This window comes from Triplophysa rosa, linkage group LG25 (genome assembly GCF_024868665.1).
Source record: "Triplophysa rosa linkage group LG25, Trosa_1v2, whole genome shotgun sequence".
In the NCBI taxonomy this organism is placed as follows: domain Eukaryota; kingdom Metazoa; phylum Chordata; class Actinopteri; order Cypriniformes; family Nemacheilidae; genus Triplophysa; species Triplophysa rosa.
The window spans coordinates 5,104,932-5,121,541 of record NC_079914.1 but is presented as its reverse complement, the minus strand read 5'-3'; the positions used below and the strand labels follow the sequence as shown (position 1 = coordinate 5,121,541).

The 16,610-nt window shown below is 37.8% G+C and overlaps 2 protein-coding genes across 4 annotated transcripts; one reads left to right on the top strand and one right to left on the bottom strand.

Annotated features, from left to right (window-relative positions):
• Positions 1-2,516: 2,516 nt before the first annotated feature.
• On the bottom strand, positions 2,517-4,554 carry LOC130549116 (uncharacterized). Of its 3 annotated transcripts, none has more exons than XM_057326282.1 (6): positions 4,477-4,554; positions 4,082-4,178; positions 3,673-3,996; positions 3,500-3,598; positions 3,081-3,181; positions 2,517-2,747 (listed from the first exon to the last, which is right to left on the bottom strand). In XM_057326282.1, the coding sequence occupies exons 2-6, from the start codon at positions 4,128-4,130 to the stop codon at positions 2,637-2,639; spliced, it is 684 nt and encodes a 227-aa protein (XP_057182265.1). In that variant the 5' UTR covers positions 4,131-4,178; positions 4,477-4,554; the 3' UTR covers positions 2,517-2,636. The 3 variants fall into 3 exon arrangements, with proteins under 3 accessions (XP_057182265.1, XP_057182267.1, XP_057182266.1); XM_057326284.1 differs by having other exon boundaries at positions 3,081-3,150; XM_057326283.1 differs by lacking the exon at positions 4,477-4,554 and having other exon boundaries at positions 4,082-4,301.
• A 390-nt stretch (positions 4,555-4,944) lies between these two features.
• LOC130548772 (CD276 antigen homolog) lies at positions 4,945-9,878 on the top strand. Its single transcript, XM_057325782.1, has 5 exons — positions 4,945-5,085; positions 6,581-6,612; positions 7,256-7,585; positions 8,417-8,455; positions 8,585-9,878. The coding sequence occupies exons 1-5, from the start codon at positions 5,075-5,077 to the stop codon at positions 8,680-8,682; spliced, it is 510 nt and encodes a 169-aa protein (XP_057181765.1). The 5' UTR covers positions 4,945-5,074; the 3' UTR covers positions 8,683-9,878.
• The last annotated feature ends 6,732 nt before the right edge of the window (positions 9,879-16,610 follow it).

Here is a 16,610-nt window from a genome sequence, read left to right as displayed (position 1 = left end):
GCCACAGCTGTCTGGATGTAGCTTTGCTTACATACCTAATTGTTTAAAGATTATTCATCTTATTACAATTCAATGTTCGTATTTATTTCTATTCCGAAAGGTGATTCAAAACATTTAGTCTTATATCAAATAAATGTGACTTTCAACATACAACAATTTCTATCACAAATTGGCCATGACATAAGTGAAGTCATCATGTAGTAATTTATTTACTCGTATTTACCATTGTGTCATTCCTGACTCCTTTATTTATATGTGAAAACAAAAGGAGATGCAAGACACAGCTTTCATTCTTCTGTAATTTCCAACGCAGTTATTTTTAAACATCTGTGGTCACAGAAAGAGACACCAGCATTGCACTTTCACACAAATAAAATCAGTTGCAAATAAAATAGCCTTCGAATGCAAAATGAAGTAAATGATAGATTTAACAAATCACACCCTACAGTTCACTTTTTAACATAATTATGCTAAAAAAAATAAACAATTTAATCATAAATAATTTCTGGGCCGGCTCTGTTTTAATGTTAATAAATACTTGCAATGTGTTATTCTACTAATGATATCATTAGTAACATTAATGCCTTAATGTTACTTTCTAAATACTTTTATCAGATGTTAACAAAAGTTAGTTAGTCATATGTTTGTAATTTGGGAGCTGTACAAGTGCTGTTGATATCAGTAGCGAACCATGACGTTTGAGCCTTGGCCCTCTGCACACATCAGCAACCAGAATGAATTGAGGCATGGCGGCCTAATAAATCATAAATAACTTACAATTTGATGATCACAATTACTTTATAATAAAGTCCTCCTGTTGTTTTGAACAACGTTTATCAGCTTTTCTCTTTTTTCCGAGACTTGATAACAAAGTTCATCCACAGGCTGTCAGCCTTTTGTGTTTTCCGCATTTCTTCTTCTTTTTTTAAGTTTGGCGGTTGGCAAACCTGCTTTGGGTGCTTCTTCCGCATTACGAGATTGCTGGTGAACAACCCCCCAGATGGTGGAAAGTTAGCAAAAACAAAGCGCGCCCGTTTAGAAAGGTGATATGATTGGTCAGTTTTATCATAAACATGATGAAGTCTAGACTTTCTCACAACTGCACGCACACTGTAACCAGGTTAAGAGGAAGTTAGTCAGCTTTGCACTAACCACACTATTAGTATTTTAATCTTGTGCTTAACTCACATAGATGCTGTAATCGTTTTCTTGTTAAAAGTGTTAGACAGTAGCGGTGTTAACCACTACGCAAACCACGCAAATGCATAGGGCCCCGCAAGCTTGGGGGCCCCGTAGTGGCCACAAGGGGTTACATCATTTGATGATTTCTTTTGACGCTTTTTTATAAGTGGAATGTGAGTTCACCATAGTCTAGAAAGCAAGCACTGAAACCTTGAGGGTTCTTTAATCAAATTAATTGCTATAACATTTACTTGATTTGTGTTCATGCTATTTAGTTTAAATAATTATTGATAACTAAAATCATATTTCATTTTAAATGATCAAAATTTGCCCCACATTTTTTCGGGTAGTGGTGCCCTGGCACAGATCTTGAAGCGTGCATATCAAATATTTGATTCCAAGACAAAGAATGTTTGTTCTTATACCAAACTGTCAACAATTTTGTGTGCTGTTATGCTGTCAGTTTATATATACTGTATATATATATATATATATATATATATGTGTGTGTGTCTCACTAATTACATGTACTCAATATTACTGTTGTGCAATTCAAAGAAAAACATGTCATTATGCATGTTTGGGGGGCACCGGGTCTAGACTTTGCTTAGGGCACCCAAAATGATAAACACACCCCTGGTTAGACATACTAACACAGTGTCTACACTGGTCACGGTAGTATCAGAACAGAATACAGCTGTTTTCTGAAATGTAACGAAGCATCCAGATTTCACTTTACGCATGAAATACAATACTGTACAAAAATATCCTTAAAATCCAGTAAAGAATAAACAGGCCCAACAATATGTTAAGTTTATGCTCTGTATCTGAGCAGAATAGGAAACTGCTGTCATTGACACCTCCTGTGTACTGTATAGACCCATTTACTGTAAGTTCCGTGTCTGTTAACCCATCATTTTTCCACTAAACATTTTTTAAATCTTGTGGTAGTTCAGCTTTTGTGGTTTGTATTGTGCAAAACGAGTGGAACATTTTACTGAGCTTCTGTAGTGTTTATTAGAGTTTGTTGTATCAATAGGAATGACCATTTAGAATGTTGATGTTTGTTAGTGTTTGTTGGCGCTTGTTATATTAGCCTTAAATGGTGTTCAGCTTATTACAATTCAATATTATTAACTTAATTTAAAATTGTGATTGAACACATAATATCAAATAAATGGGAGTTCCTCTTAGGTTTCAACACAAAGTACATTTCTATAGCACAGTTTTTTAAAACAGACATTTCTGGCAACATTGCACTTAAACATAGATCAAATCAAAGTTTAGCCATCAAATGCACAAAATGTAGAATAAAGAATGTAAGATTTAATAAATCACTTGCATATTACATAAAATAATTAAAAATATATAAAATAAACAGATCTGGTAAGATAGACTTTAAGGAGAGATCTACAGACATAAAATTATACAATACCTAATGAATAAAACAGATATTAACAGTTTTGTGACTTGGGCAGCTGTACAAGTGCATAGGTGCTGTTGAAATGGATGGGCTTGCATGGTGTGGGACAACTGGGTTGTGTGGGAAGATGCACCTCAGCGTACTGTAAAAGCAACAGAGCAGCAGTGTTAGCATTTGAACAAAATCAAAACGGTTCTGAATACACTTTAAAGTCCTGCTTTCAAGTTCATTAAAGTTCAATAAGTAAAATTGAATTAATGTTGCATTTGAATTAATGTTGCAGTTACCCACAGTTAAAAGTGGTCTTGGGTTTAACGTAACAAGGCAAGGGTTAAATGCAGTGTGAAAAAAATCTTCAGAAGGTTTGTGATCCAAACAATTCAATAGGTTTCAAATGCCTTGAATATAATGACCATTTAGCATTAAATAACTTGTACTGTGATTTTAGTAATAGCTTTACGTCCATGCAGTTTACCTGTGTTTGGTCTGAATCTTGTGGCTGTTGTAAGTTGTCTGAACTTGTTTTTGAGTTTTGCCTGGTTCCCCTACTTCCACACACAAACACCTTTAATAGGCCTTAAATAATCACAACGTAAAGTCAGATTTAACTTATTATGTTTAACTTTAATTCAAAATGAAAATACTGTTATTCTATTTTAACAACTTAAATTTCAATGTGTTCCTCACACAACTGTACTGTATGAGTAGATTACATGTACAAAGCTGCATGGTTCTTTGACAGTGTTTCAATTGTTCGTGATGTTTAACATTTGTTATTGTAAGGAAAAGAGCTGCTTGAAAAATGTTTAATAGTTAGGCTGCAAAAATAAAAGCATGTAAATTTGGAATGCTTTTTTTGTGTAAGACGTTTTTACATATAGTGAAAAATCTCACCTATAACCACAATGAGCAGAACACCATTCATCAGAGCAGACATGATAACCAGCCACTGTGTCTGTTTCTTACCGTCAACATTTTTCCAAGAAATAGTATCTAAACATAATAAAGAAGTGTATAACAAATTATATCATAATCAGATGAACATAATTTATTGAATGAATACTTACCATTGATGTGTAATCTGGTTCCATTGCTTAATTCTTTGCTTGTTGTTTCTGGGCTCATACAGTAATAAACTCCTAACTCATCATGAGTGACATTATTTATAGACAGATGATGTTTAGATTCCACTGAATATTTGTTTGTGAATCTTTCATTGTAATAAAAAGGTGATGAAAACGTGCGTAATATCATCACTGGTGGACCTGTTAGTTTTAGTAAAAACCAATAAACCTCCTCCTCATGTAGATCACAGTTTATAGTCACATTCTGTCCCAAATCTGTTAGTCGATCTGTAATAGTCTCTGCAGTTTGAGACCATATGAGAAGATCTATAGACAAAAAAATCAAAGAGAAACAATGTGTTCGTGTAGTTTACAAAGCTCGTGGAAAGATATTTAAGAAGATTTAACTCACAGAACTGAAACTGGATGACTCTCATGCTAAAGCGTTTGATCATAAACATGATGTAGGCTGGATTTCCTCACACTTCTGAAACAAAACTTTAGCCCAGCTTTCAAGCGTTACCCGCATCGAGAGGAAATAATCAAGTTAGCGTTAACCGCATCTTTTAGTCTTTATCTCATGTGTCTAAATTTAACCACTCGTGTGATCCTTTTAAAATACAGTACATTCAGTTCTACACACATTACTAAAAATGTAAATTGTACAGTGTGTTAAAAGCACATGTTTGGAAGTTCTGTATGTTGAAATGAGAATTCTTAAGAAGTATACCCAGATGGACTACTATAGGCTACATTTAAACTTTGGAGTGCAAATCAATGCAGGTTCTAAAGACTTAAATTACTCACAGCGAGACGGCGGAGTGATATCTACATCGAATAAATAAAACAAATATTGCACACCCAGCTTTGGTTGGCATCCTCTGGTGTGTCAGACCTCTCACGTAGCTCTTAATTAACAGGGGAACTTTGATAAGCTCATATTATAAGTAAAAAGAACATATTTCCCCCCATAATTTCACGCTGTCCGTTTTTAGAACAGAACGGATGACCAATCTTTTCGATCTTCAATAAGAATAAGTGAGAACAGCAAAGCAATGTGTGCAGCAAGTTTTTGCATGAGACCCTAGAGTCTGGCAATTATTGTTAAAAGAAACAAGCAGGTGAATGATTTGATTTTGCAAGCTTTAATGAGTATTTTTATATATGTGTACATTTATAGTGAATGTTGGGGAGTTCCACGCCAGTGACCATAATCCTAGAACGCCGTCTAGTGGAGAACCATCAAATTATAAAAACATTACGTGACGTCAGGCCGCAACGCCTCGTTGAACTCTCGTGAGATTATAACACTGTTTTCCGCAGTTTCTGATTTGCGGTATAAAATATTGAGTTATAAAGGCGTCCGTCAGAAATTTATACAGCTAAATTATTTCATCTCACTGTCATGTTCGTCAGGTATGTTTTCTTTACTTTTCACTAAATATACCAGATACAGCGGAACAGCGGGGGTTTCCAAGATAGGGAAGTCCCTCTCTTACTTCAATATAACGTTACATAAAGAAAATAGATTGGACAATAAATTACTTTTAAGATACGTTTATATTAACATCAGTTCTTAAACACATTTCTTGGGTCCTATAAGATACATCTTATTTATCGTATACGTATAACGTAGCATTATATATTCACTTACACACGTGGCTGAACATGTCAAGCGCTGTTATCTATTTGACCAATACTGTAACTGTTACAGCGCTCGTTCTGTACTTAAATGTTGACCCTTATGAAGGCCCTTAGCTCAGCTCTAAGCTGAGTAACGTTACTGCTGGAGGGGTAACAACACGATTAGAACATGTCTAAACGTGCTCATCCATCCATCATAAAGCAATATTTAAACTGTTTTTCAAGCACTTGCAAAGTTTCCCCAAATCAGAGCATGTCACAGCTTGTCCGTGTTGCCATTACCCTTTTTTGACTCGCATTTGCCGTTGAGCAATTCCGTGAAAATGTCAACCTTACCACGAAAAAAATTAGTTTTTACCAGCGGTTTTTACTATGGTAACAGCACAGATTTTAACATTTGGTGGTTCAAATACCCATGTGAGATCTCTCTTCAAATTTGTAAAGCATTTGTTTTATTTTTAGTGCATGATTTTTCATAGTCAGGTAAGTGCCATTTTCAGGATTGTCACATCCATAACGCTACATATTCCTCATAAATGGACACATGAAAATGAATATAAAGTAACTATTTTATGTTCTATAAAGAGGCATCCCTTCTCCATTCATTGGGTATTATTGCTTCAGGATTGTGCATTTTATTTGATAGAAATCCTACAAAGTTTATCGTCTCCCAAAAACCGTGTCCTTTTTTTGTCACATCCATAACGCATGTTTATTTCCTTTTTTTAAATATACATATTTTTCATAGACTGACATTTTTTGATGTTTAGACTCTATCAACAAGGGTTCAGTAAAATATAAACAGATGGTTCAATATAATCGTAACAAATTCATTCTCTGAGCATTTTTATGTCACGTCCATAATGCAAAATGTCACGTCCATAATGCTGGAATTGCCCCGTTACAGATGATTCTGCACAAAACAGTTTCACGGATCATGCAGCATTCGATGAGATCAACAAAAGACACATCATGTGCTACTTCCCTTTTAGATGTTGATTTACTTTGCGGTGTCATCTATGTATGATTATATGCTTGGTTGTCTGTTTTAATTTGCCTTCAGCACTGTTTCCCTCTGCTTTCTGCAATTGTGACAAAACAGATTTTTTTCTTTATTTTTCTACATATTTTTAGAGAACCATAGTGTAATCTAAGTCTGTTGGCAGCCATAATATTTGTGCATTAAATAGGTCATACTGTATATCTCAGTGTGCTAGAGGTTACGTGTTGTGAAATGTAAACTGTCTAATTTTGTGATTGTTTACAGGATCCTTATGGTTTACATGTTTATACATGGAGGTAAGAATTGCAACACTGACAGTTAATTGCAAATTTCTGGTCCATTAAAGGGGTCATATGGCGTGAATACGTGTTTTTTGTGTCTTTGGTGTGTTATAAGTTGCCCATGCATGTATTAGACACGTACAATTGCAAAATTAAAGTGTGGGAACAAAAGATGCATTCTGTCTAAAAGCGAGTGCCCACCCAGACCTGCCTGAAACGTCTCGTGTAACCACACCCCCACAAATCTACATCAGTATGATTTGACTAAGACCGCCCAAATGTATAGCAAGTAAGGTGGGCGTACCTGTCAGTACAATTGCTTTGGATCCTGATGTTCCAAATATGGTAAGAGGCGTTACATTTCCCTCACACACTTGCAGTATTCGACCAATCACTACGCTCTGGTTAACTGGCCAATCATAGCACACCTCGCTTTTCAGAGCATTGAGCTTTGTAAAAAATCAGCGCGTTTCAGAGCAAAGAGGAGGAACAAACATGCACGGTGTGTGGAAAATACAGCGTTTTTGAACCTTAAATCGTGTATACACATTGCATTACATCTAAAACAAACAATAATATTTGTTTTAGCCGTGTCATGTGACCCCTTTAAAAAATAGGTTTGTCTGCTCATCTTTTATACATATGTCTATGTTTTCAGTGTCTCCGAAGGTCGAGGAAGTTGAGGGTGTTATTGGAGGTTCTGTTGTCCTACCATGTTCTGGACGTGAAGATCAGCCGTCAATTGAATACATAGAAGTATACTGGCGACATAATAATAGCTTGAATGTGTATGAAATTAATAAAGGTAAAGGATCAGCAGAGAAACAGAAGCTAGAGTATAAGAACAGAGTTGAAACTTTTCCTGAAGGTTATTTGAAAGGAAACTTCTCCCTCCAACTCAACAACCTGCGAGACACTGACGCAGGAACGTACTCCTGTTATATCAATAAAGAGCAAGCCATTCAGAAGGTCAAGCTTCACCTCAAAGGTGTGTAAAAATCAATCAATACAATACAAACAGTTGATTACATTGTCTGGATACATTGAAGTAATTTATTTCTGCTTACTTTTGTTCATATGTGTTCCTGAGGCCTGTTGCACGAAGCATGTTGAACAAACTCTGAATCCATAATTAGTGATTTTGTGCATGCACTTAAAGCAAGCGGACAGCAAAGCTTTGAGATGCGTTGAGATGTGCATATTTCTTCTTTAGAGGAGCAAGAAATTCTTGTATGCAAAAATGAGTAGTTTAAAACCTTGTTAACTGCAGAAAGCAACAGTTTCAGCAGCCAAAGAACGTTTTCGGTAGGTTTTCAGCCAAAGATATTATAAAGTCAAAAATTTAAATGTCATGTAACTGAATTTAATCTTGATATTACATTGATGCAATCCAAACTCGAAAAGATCTTGGCAGCAGATTAAAACAAAGCATCATTCAAAGTGGTAATTACAATGTCGTCTTTACTGTATTATGTGCATAGTATAATAAAAAGTATAATTATGTTTTTTTCCAAAACATTCTCTCAGATTTTGCTGACAATTGATAAGTCCAGTATGGTAGCCACTGAAAGCTTCGTGCAACAGGTTACTGGTCGTATTGGACAGATAAATACATTGTTATTGTTCTGAAATAATAATCCTGTTAGTATACTCTATAATGATATGAAAACGTGACAATTGAAATTTAAAATAAGAATTCACCCGTGAAATAATTTGTATAAATAAATTGTGATAACTGAGGACAGAACTACTTTTTGATTGATACTGCAGTCTTTGCTGTATGTCTCTGGTTGTTAACATAATCTTATGTCCAAAATAGGTGGAATTAGTCAAAACAATTCCACTGATCCATCAACAGGTGCTGCTTACATATTTTTCTCATTAAATTGAAATTTTATTGTGTTACGAAAGTAAAATGTGTATGACCTCAGGCATGCAACTGTCCAATTTGTCCTTTCTTTTTTGTAATTGTTGTTTTGTCTTACAGAGAAACCAAAAGACAAAAGTAACAAAGGAGCACAAACAGGACCTGAGAAGATTGTAACCACCTCTTTGCTTGCTATTTCTAGTCTACTCTTTGTCTAAGCAATGTCAAACTGTGTGTAGTATTCATACCATTTCAAGTTCAATGTATTTGTATTTATAAGACCGCATGTATTTATTCAAGTTAATCTGAAAAAAAAAAAATATCTAACCAGTTTTGTATCAGACTAAAAAGGATAGCTCCCCCAAAAATGGAAATTAATCAGCAGAATGTCGGTAACCAAAAACTGTTGGTATCCATTGACTGTTGTATGATGCACAAAACCAATGACAATGTTTTTTGGTTACCAACGTTTCTCAAAGTGTCTTCTTTTGTGTTCTGTAGAGAAAGAAAGTCATATACAGGTTTGAAATGAAGGTTGAGTAAATGACCATGTTTTTATTTTTGGGTGAACTATCACTTAAAATTTTGTTCATGAAAGACCACCCACAACAGATAAAATTATGCACTTAAAAACATTAGCACTTATCTCGCAACATCCTCACAGTAAAATCACCAGTGGTAAAAAGGTCAAATTAACACTCACAGTGTATATATAATCCACACTCTCAAAGTGTGGATTATATAAACACTGTGAGAGTTAATTTTACCCTTTTTAACATTGGCGATTTTGAGTGCTGATGCTTATTCATTTGATAATTGGCAACCAATGGTCCAGAGAGGGCATGCCGTTTAAAAGCAGCTGCGTACAGAGCATGAACAAAAGATTTGTAAAATATTCTTTCACAGGTGAAGAAAACAAAATCCTACTGTTTATCACTACAGAAGGTTGTAATGTTTACATGGTTATTGTGTTCTTTTCATCAATGCACTTTTTTAAAAGTGTGCCTTTTCTATTTTTCTTTGTACTCAGGAAATAACCGACTGTACTGTAGTATTTTATTTGAATAAGCAGTATTTTATTACAATTTGCCTGTTACATTTAATTAGATCATTTCACGTTTTTAAAAACTCTTATTATAGGCCTATACTTTGCTAAAAATATTTTTATATATTAATTATGTATTTTTTATATTGCTGTGCGATATTGTATTGTTTTATATGTGACAATTTGTAAGCAATTTACATTATTTGTATATTTACTTTAATGTGCTTGACTCCTGGAATATTTGAAATTGGTTTAATCTTCAAATCTTTTTTGGAAGTTGGTCGCATTTATTTTCAGATATCCCTAGGTCAAGATTAAAAGTTTGTGTGTGGGATAAAGGTCAAACAAAACATACACATTAAAGTGAAAGAGCATGTATGATATTCGGTGTCTTGTTTTTGTAGACGTTCATGTTTCCATATCAGCCCGACGTCGCCCCCTGGCTTTAGGTAAGGCTCATCACATGGGGCTGTTAAATGATCGTCATATCTCCACATTTAGTGGATAATGATCATAAATAAGAATCCTTATTCGAGAAATGCTAAGTTAAACGTCCACACTTTGGAGTTAAAGACAACATGCCGCTGTTTACTGAAGCAATCTAATGAGAAGAGCATGAAGGCGTGTTCGACGTGGCGCAGCGAAGACTGATCGGCGTGTGACGTCACGTACCGCGAGAACAACCTACTACGTGAGATTTCGAACTGCTCTCGCGTTACTTTGATGCCGAACGTCGATCTGTCTGCCCAGGATGCAGTCGAACGCGTTTGGGACGTTTTAATCAAGGCAATGTGATTTAATCGCTAGAGCATTTTTTCGTAAAGCATCTAAAAATGAATCCGCCATGCCTTTATGGTGATATATTTCACATGTATTTTATTATTCTTTTTAACAGTACTAAATGTAAACAAACATGTCAGAGATTTAGCGCTGCTACATAAACTAGGACTGTTTTGTTTTGTAACGATCTTAATGGGGATTTTTTTTCACCCAAAACGACCAGATTTTAACAAAACGATGTTTGCCTGAATAGTTAATAAAAGGTTAAAATCGGTCAAGATTCCGGATGTTTATTAAATTAACTTTAATTCCTTTTGTGTTTCACAGAAGAATGTCGTACGAATTTCTAATGACATGAAGGTGAGTACAAGATCAGAAATGTCATTCAAAACAACACTATAAATCCACAAATACATAATGAAGTAAAAAAAAAGTAGGTTAACTGTTAAGTTTCTTAAAGCAATGAGGTGTCGTGAGAGATCAAGTAGCCCTTATGGTGTCCCTTTCCTCAATAAAAGGTATACAACAACTTTTCACTTAGACTAGACTTGTGTAAAGATAAATGTGGCACTTTGGTTGTTGATTTTTTATCATTGCAATTTGGGCTTTTTTCAGTTTTAGCTTTGATAAAGCCTGTTTATAGAGAAAAGAAATTGTTTGACAGAAGATTCGTTTAAACATACAATAAATTCTAAAGACATTGCATCAGGTATTTTTTGTGACAATTGCCTACAACTTTTTTTTTCTATAGAAAGTCTGCAATTTTCATAGAGAGGATTAGAAATAAATAATAGAATATGAATAAATAATAGAAAGTGATTCGTTACACAAAGCTATCTCCATTTTAGCAATGCTAGTAATATTCCTAATAGTCAATAGCAGGTTAAAGTTGCTGTGTAAATATTTCAAACCATTGTAAGTCATTCATATTTCAACCACATGGTGTCACTGTAAACTGATGTTTACACTTAGGTGTTTAAACCATTGCACAGTACAGTACTAACCACTGATCTATAGAGATTTCTTTTTTATTATGTATTTTATTGGAATTTGTTTGTCTCTTTGTAGATTTTTAGTTATGAATCTGCTTTTCTAGCAGGTTTTATGTATTATCAAAATATTTAATTCAATTCAATTCAATTTTATTTATATAGCGCTTTTCACAATGTGCATTGTTCCAAAGCAGCTTTACAGGAGCAAATTAGAAAAACACAGAAAGGTAAAACACAGCACAGTGCATGGTGTTTATAGACCAAGCAAGATCATTATAATAAATAATATCTAATAAATAAATAAATGCAGTATTTAGAATGTAACTATGTTGAGAACAATTCAATGTGTGTTGTTGCATAAATCTTTTGGGATATATAACTCAACTCAACTTTATTTATATAGCGCTTTTACAATTTTCATTGTTACAAAGCAGCTGTACATGAGACACATTGACTACAAGCAAAACAATCAAAGTTGTACCTGCAAAAACAAGAAAAGGTTGAAAACACAGAAGACAGACACACCCACACACAAAACACTCCACACACACAACACGCACCAACACACACAGACACAGAGACACACACACACACGGATGCGCACGCACACACACACAACACACACACGTACGTACACAGACAAGTACGCACACACACACACGCTCAGTGAGAGCACACATTTAGGATAAAGGAGAGAGAAGCACAGGTCAAATATAACAGACTATAAATTCCTATATGCAATATTAATTAAGTAAAACTTTAAGATTCTAAAGCAGCCCCCCCGGTCAGGCAGATAGTGCAAAAACAGTATGCAAACGGTGGCGAGGAACCCAAAACTCTAATCGAGAAAAAAAAAACCTCAGGAGAACCCAGGCCCAACCAGGGGATTCCAGTTCCCCTCTGGCAAGAGCTGCTGCCTCTGCACAAGCTCCAGAGAACTTGCACAACAAGGCTAAATAAAATAAATAAACTTAATAATAAAATAAATTATAGTTTAAGATTATCATTAATAATCTAATAGCATTTGAAGTTTTGTGGTGAAGACATGTCAAGAGACCGCGTCCTTCTTTATCCAGCTCTATCATCTCAGCTCTTGTCAGGTCCCCACTTCCCATTCTTGTCAGGTCCCCACTTCCCATATAAAGACTATTGTGTTATTGCTTTACAAAGCATAGAAAATTCATATGAAAATATAATATGATAAACATAGCCAGAATATATGGAATATGGCATTTCATCTTGTGCTCAAAACAAATCTAAGCTATAAATAGGGGTTCCCACATGTAGCAATACACACATCTCTGCATGACAAACCAATAGCAAAGATTTGTTTGATAATTTTTTTTAAACGTACAGAACTGAGTAAACTCGTTTCATCTGGAGAGCTGTCAGTTGAATCGCGATGACTCAGTGTTCATGTTGGTGCCTTTAGAGTCTTGAATCGCAGCCAACGAGAGTAACAAACAGAATTCCCTCTGACACCAAAGACTCTTTTCTTATCTCACGCTAGAGGCTGTCAATACAGATATGAGAGCATGATATACTTACACACTTTTTCCTTACAGAAATAATATCTACAAAGATCTTTGGTTGATAAATCTAGCTAGTCTATGATGCACACACAAAATGCCTGAAATTGTTTAGGTTTAAAAGCACCTGAGATGTTGGAATTGTGAACTCCACATTAAATGTGGACTTTGAACGAAAAGGAGGGATTTCATTAAAGAAATGTGTGGGCGATTTGCACGGCCGGTTAGGAGAATCCGCAACACCCACAATGACCATCAAGCTGCTTTGGAAAATGCGGCAGGTTGCTGTTCCCATCGCCATGGTTACCTCATGTCCGGGATGTTTATTCAGTTCTCGCAGGATCTAGGTGGGAGCAGAAAATTACCGTTACATACTAAAAATAAACAATGAACTTGAGTTTACGCATCAGTGGCTTGGAAATAAACAAGGTCTGAAAGTGCATTCTGCAGCTTTGTATAAGATGCACTGTTAATAGCAATGCATACATTATAAACAGATTGTATAAATTGTAAGATTTAAACTATTTTTAATTATAACATATGCATCATTGTAAAAAGCATTCAGATAAAAATGTTTTTGTATGACACATTTGTGTTTGTGGATGAAGGCATTTGTACGTGTATGTCTAATGCATGTGCAGCTGGAGATGTGAGGTGACACAAATGCACTAATTGACTTCGAAATGAATGCTTGGGTAAATGAGACGGGAGTAGACCCGCCCCTACCCACCCCCCCAATACCCTGCACTCTTGAACCATTAAAGATGCCTTTACCAGTTTTTATACATACAATGATAATATTCTTCTGCAGGATCATTTTGCTTTCTGTGACATAGTACTGGGTTAAAATCTCATGAATACACATAGTACGTGAATAGAGATAAGGATAAAGAAAATTCATTAAAGGAGAAGCAAATGGTTTCTAATAGAACCATTGAAGGCATAAAGAATACAGTATGATTGTTGTCAACAGGTAGCTCAAATCTGTAATGGTAATGTGCACGGAAGACTCGAGGAACGCAGGTAATCCAAAGTGTCTTTAATAAATCCCAAGTGAACACAGACAGAAGCACATCACCACATACGTAAAACATGTATGTACAATACCGGGCAATGAAACAAACAAAGAAGAGAACTTATATAACACAGATAATGAGGCACAAACAGGTGGCGGGGATAATCTAATAATGTCCAAATTATGGGGATCAGGTGAGATGGGTGCAAAGGATTATGGGGAGTGTAGTCCGGTGTACAACGAGGGCAAACTGTGGATTGTGACAGTACGCCCCCTCCCAAAAAGACGCGGCCTCGCGCCGTAACAGATCCAATGGAGAAGGGCGGGTGGGGGTTCAGGAGGGGGCCGGACATCCGTTGCTGACAGGTCGAGAAGGCGAAGGCAGGCAGATGACAAAAAGGACCAAGGGGGTGAAGACGGTGGGAGGAGCAAGGGCGGAGACAGAAGGGGACTGGAGCAGGAGGAGCCAGTTGGGGCCCAGGCCACAGCCCTGATGGTGACCCATGAAGGAGCCGATGGAGCCATGGAGGAGGAGAGGCTGACGACTTCAAGGGGCCGACTGATGGAGGCGACGCAGGTGAAGGTGGAGCCTGAGGCGGAGACGGAGAGCCGATGAGCCAGGGTGACGGTGAGGATCCAGAGGGCCAGGGTGGAACCGACGGCTCAGGCGACCGAGGCGGAGACGGAGATCCGGGAGTCCGCGGTGGAGCCGGAGCGACTGAGGACCAAGGTTTAGCTGGAGGGAGGGAGGAGCCCAACAGACCCGATGGGACAGAGCGACGAGGCACAGCCAGAGGAGTGGAGTCCAGAGGCGATGGCAGTTCGACAACTGACCAAGGCGGAACCGGAGGAACGAGGGAGCCCGGTGGACGACCGGCCGACGGTGGAGATGATGGAGCTTGGAGCCGAGGTGGAACCACGGGGTCGATGGGCCGAGACAGAATCAGGGACTCGGAGGCTGAGGACGGAGACGAGGGATCCTCCAGCCACAAAGCTGATGACGACTGGTAGTCCCATGGCGATCCCACACCACCGATGGTTGGCTGAGGGTGAGCCGAGGGACTAGCGGGATGCAGCGCTGCTAGCAAGGGACGAGGAGGTGGGAGAGGGAGGGTGGGTGTGAGTTCCGGCTTTTTGGGGGTTTCTGGGGTAGTGTGTGCAGCCCACACACACCATAATGTGACTCCCAGAATCGGAAGCGCCAGGGGCAGAGGAACTACCTCCGTAGAGGTAGCGGGGCAGACAGACAGTTCAGAATAGACAGGCAGATGAAGGCAGACAGGCAGATCCGGATGAACAGGCACTTCACCATCTTCCCACAAGTCCAGCATAAACTCACCCTCAGCGGTGGTGCAATGGGCGGGGCTTTCCTCTGTGCCCTCGATCTCCACAGTGTTATCCACCGTCAAGTGTGATGTAGCTGGCTCCCTCACCTGGTTGGACATACTGTGAGGCTCTGGCTCTGGGGCAATCCTCGGCTCAGTCGCTCCTGATGGCGATGGCTCGTGTCTCGCGTCGGGTCCTGGCTCTCCGTCCGCGGTGGGCTCGGGCGTACACTCCACGCAGCAGGGTGAAGTAGGGCTGGGCTTTTGGGTCCGGAATGGGGCTGATGAGCGGCGAGCGATTACTCACCAACACCCACTCCACAAACTCGGCAAAGCTCCCCCGAGGACCATCTCCGGACAGCATGCAGCGTTCATGCCACTCCTGTAGAACGTACAGAGGCAGTCGTCCGGGTAGTGGGTATGAACCGATAGTTCCACAAACAGTCTTGCATGGTCCTCGAGGGATATGTTCCCCTGCTCCAGCAGAAGCAGAAGAAAGGCCGGGTTATCCATAAAAACAGGAAGAATAAAAACTGAGAAAAACAGAAACAAAACGAGGGGTAACAGGAAGACGCTCACACTTATTCTTTAAGGTCCGGTATTCTGTAACGGTAATGTGCACGGAAGACTCGAGGAACGCAGATAATCCAAAGTGTCTTTAATAAATCCAAGTGAACACAGACAGAAGCACATCACCACATACGTAAAACATGTATGTACAATACAATACCGGACAATGAAACAAACAAAGAAGAGAACTTATATAACACAGATAATGAGGCATAAATGTGGTGGGGATAATCTAATAATGTCCAAATTATGGGGATAAGGTGAGAGGGGTGCAAAGGATTATGGGGAGTGTAGTCCGGTGTACAACGAGGGCAAATAGTGGATTGTGAGAAAATCTCACATGGTAAATAAATGCAATACAATACAATATTTCCAAGTGAATGTTTCGTCTTTTCTTTATTTAATTTAGGAAATGAAAATCTCAACTTTAATCTCATTTGCTATTATTAAATTGCATTATAGGCTATATCACAAATCAGAATGATATTAGTCATTGTCAGTCCTCAAAAACTCATATTAGTATAAAACTGGTGTCATGTTTTATCACCAATGATATGATAAAAGACGTTAAAATGAAAGAAAGGTGAAAGCAAAACGAAAGCTTGTTGCGGTGTTTATTCAATATTCAATATAGCCTATGTAGGCTATGTATTATGGCTTTATATAAGCAAAACTGTAGTAACATTTCAAGTGCGCCAGTGGTTACCGTGGAAATTTCTGTAGTGGGCTACTCACTGTTCGTTTTTACTATTACTCAGTGTAACATAAATACACCGTACAGTGAAAACTAACGTGACCGGTAAACATTATAAAATACAGCCCGGTCCAAAAAACTCCTAAATGAGTCCATTCAGCGCGCGCTCCCTCTCGTGCGTTCTGTCCAGGGTACA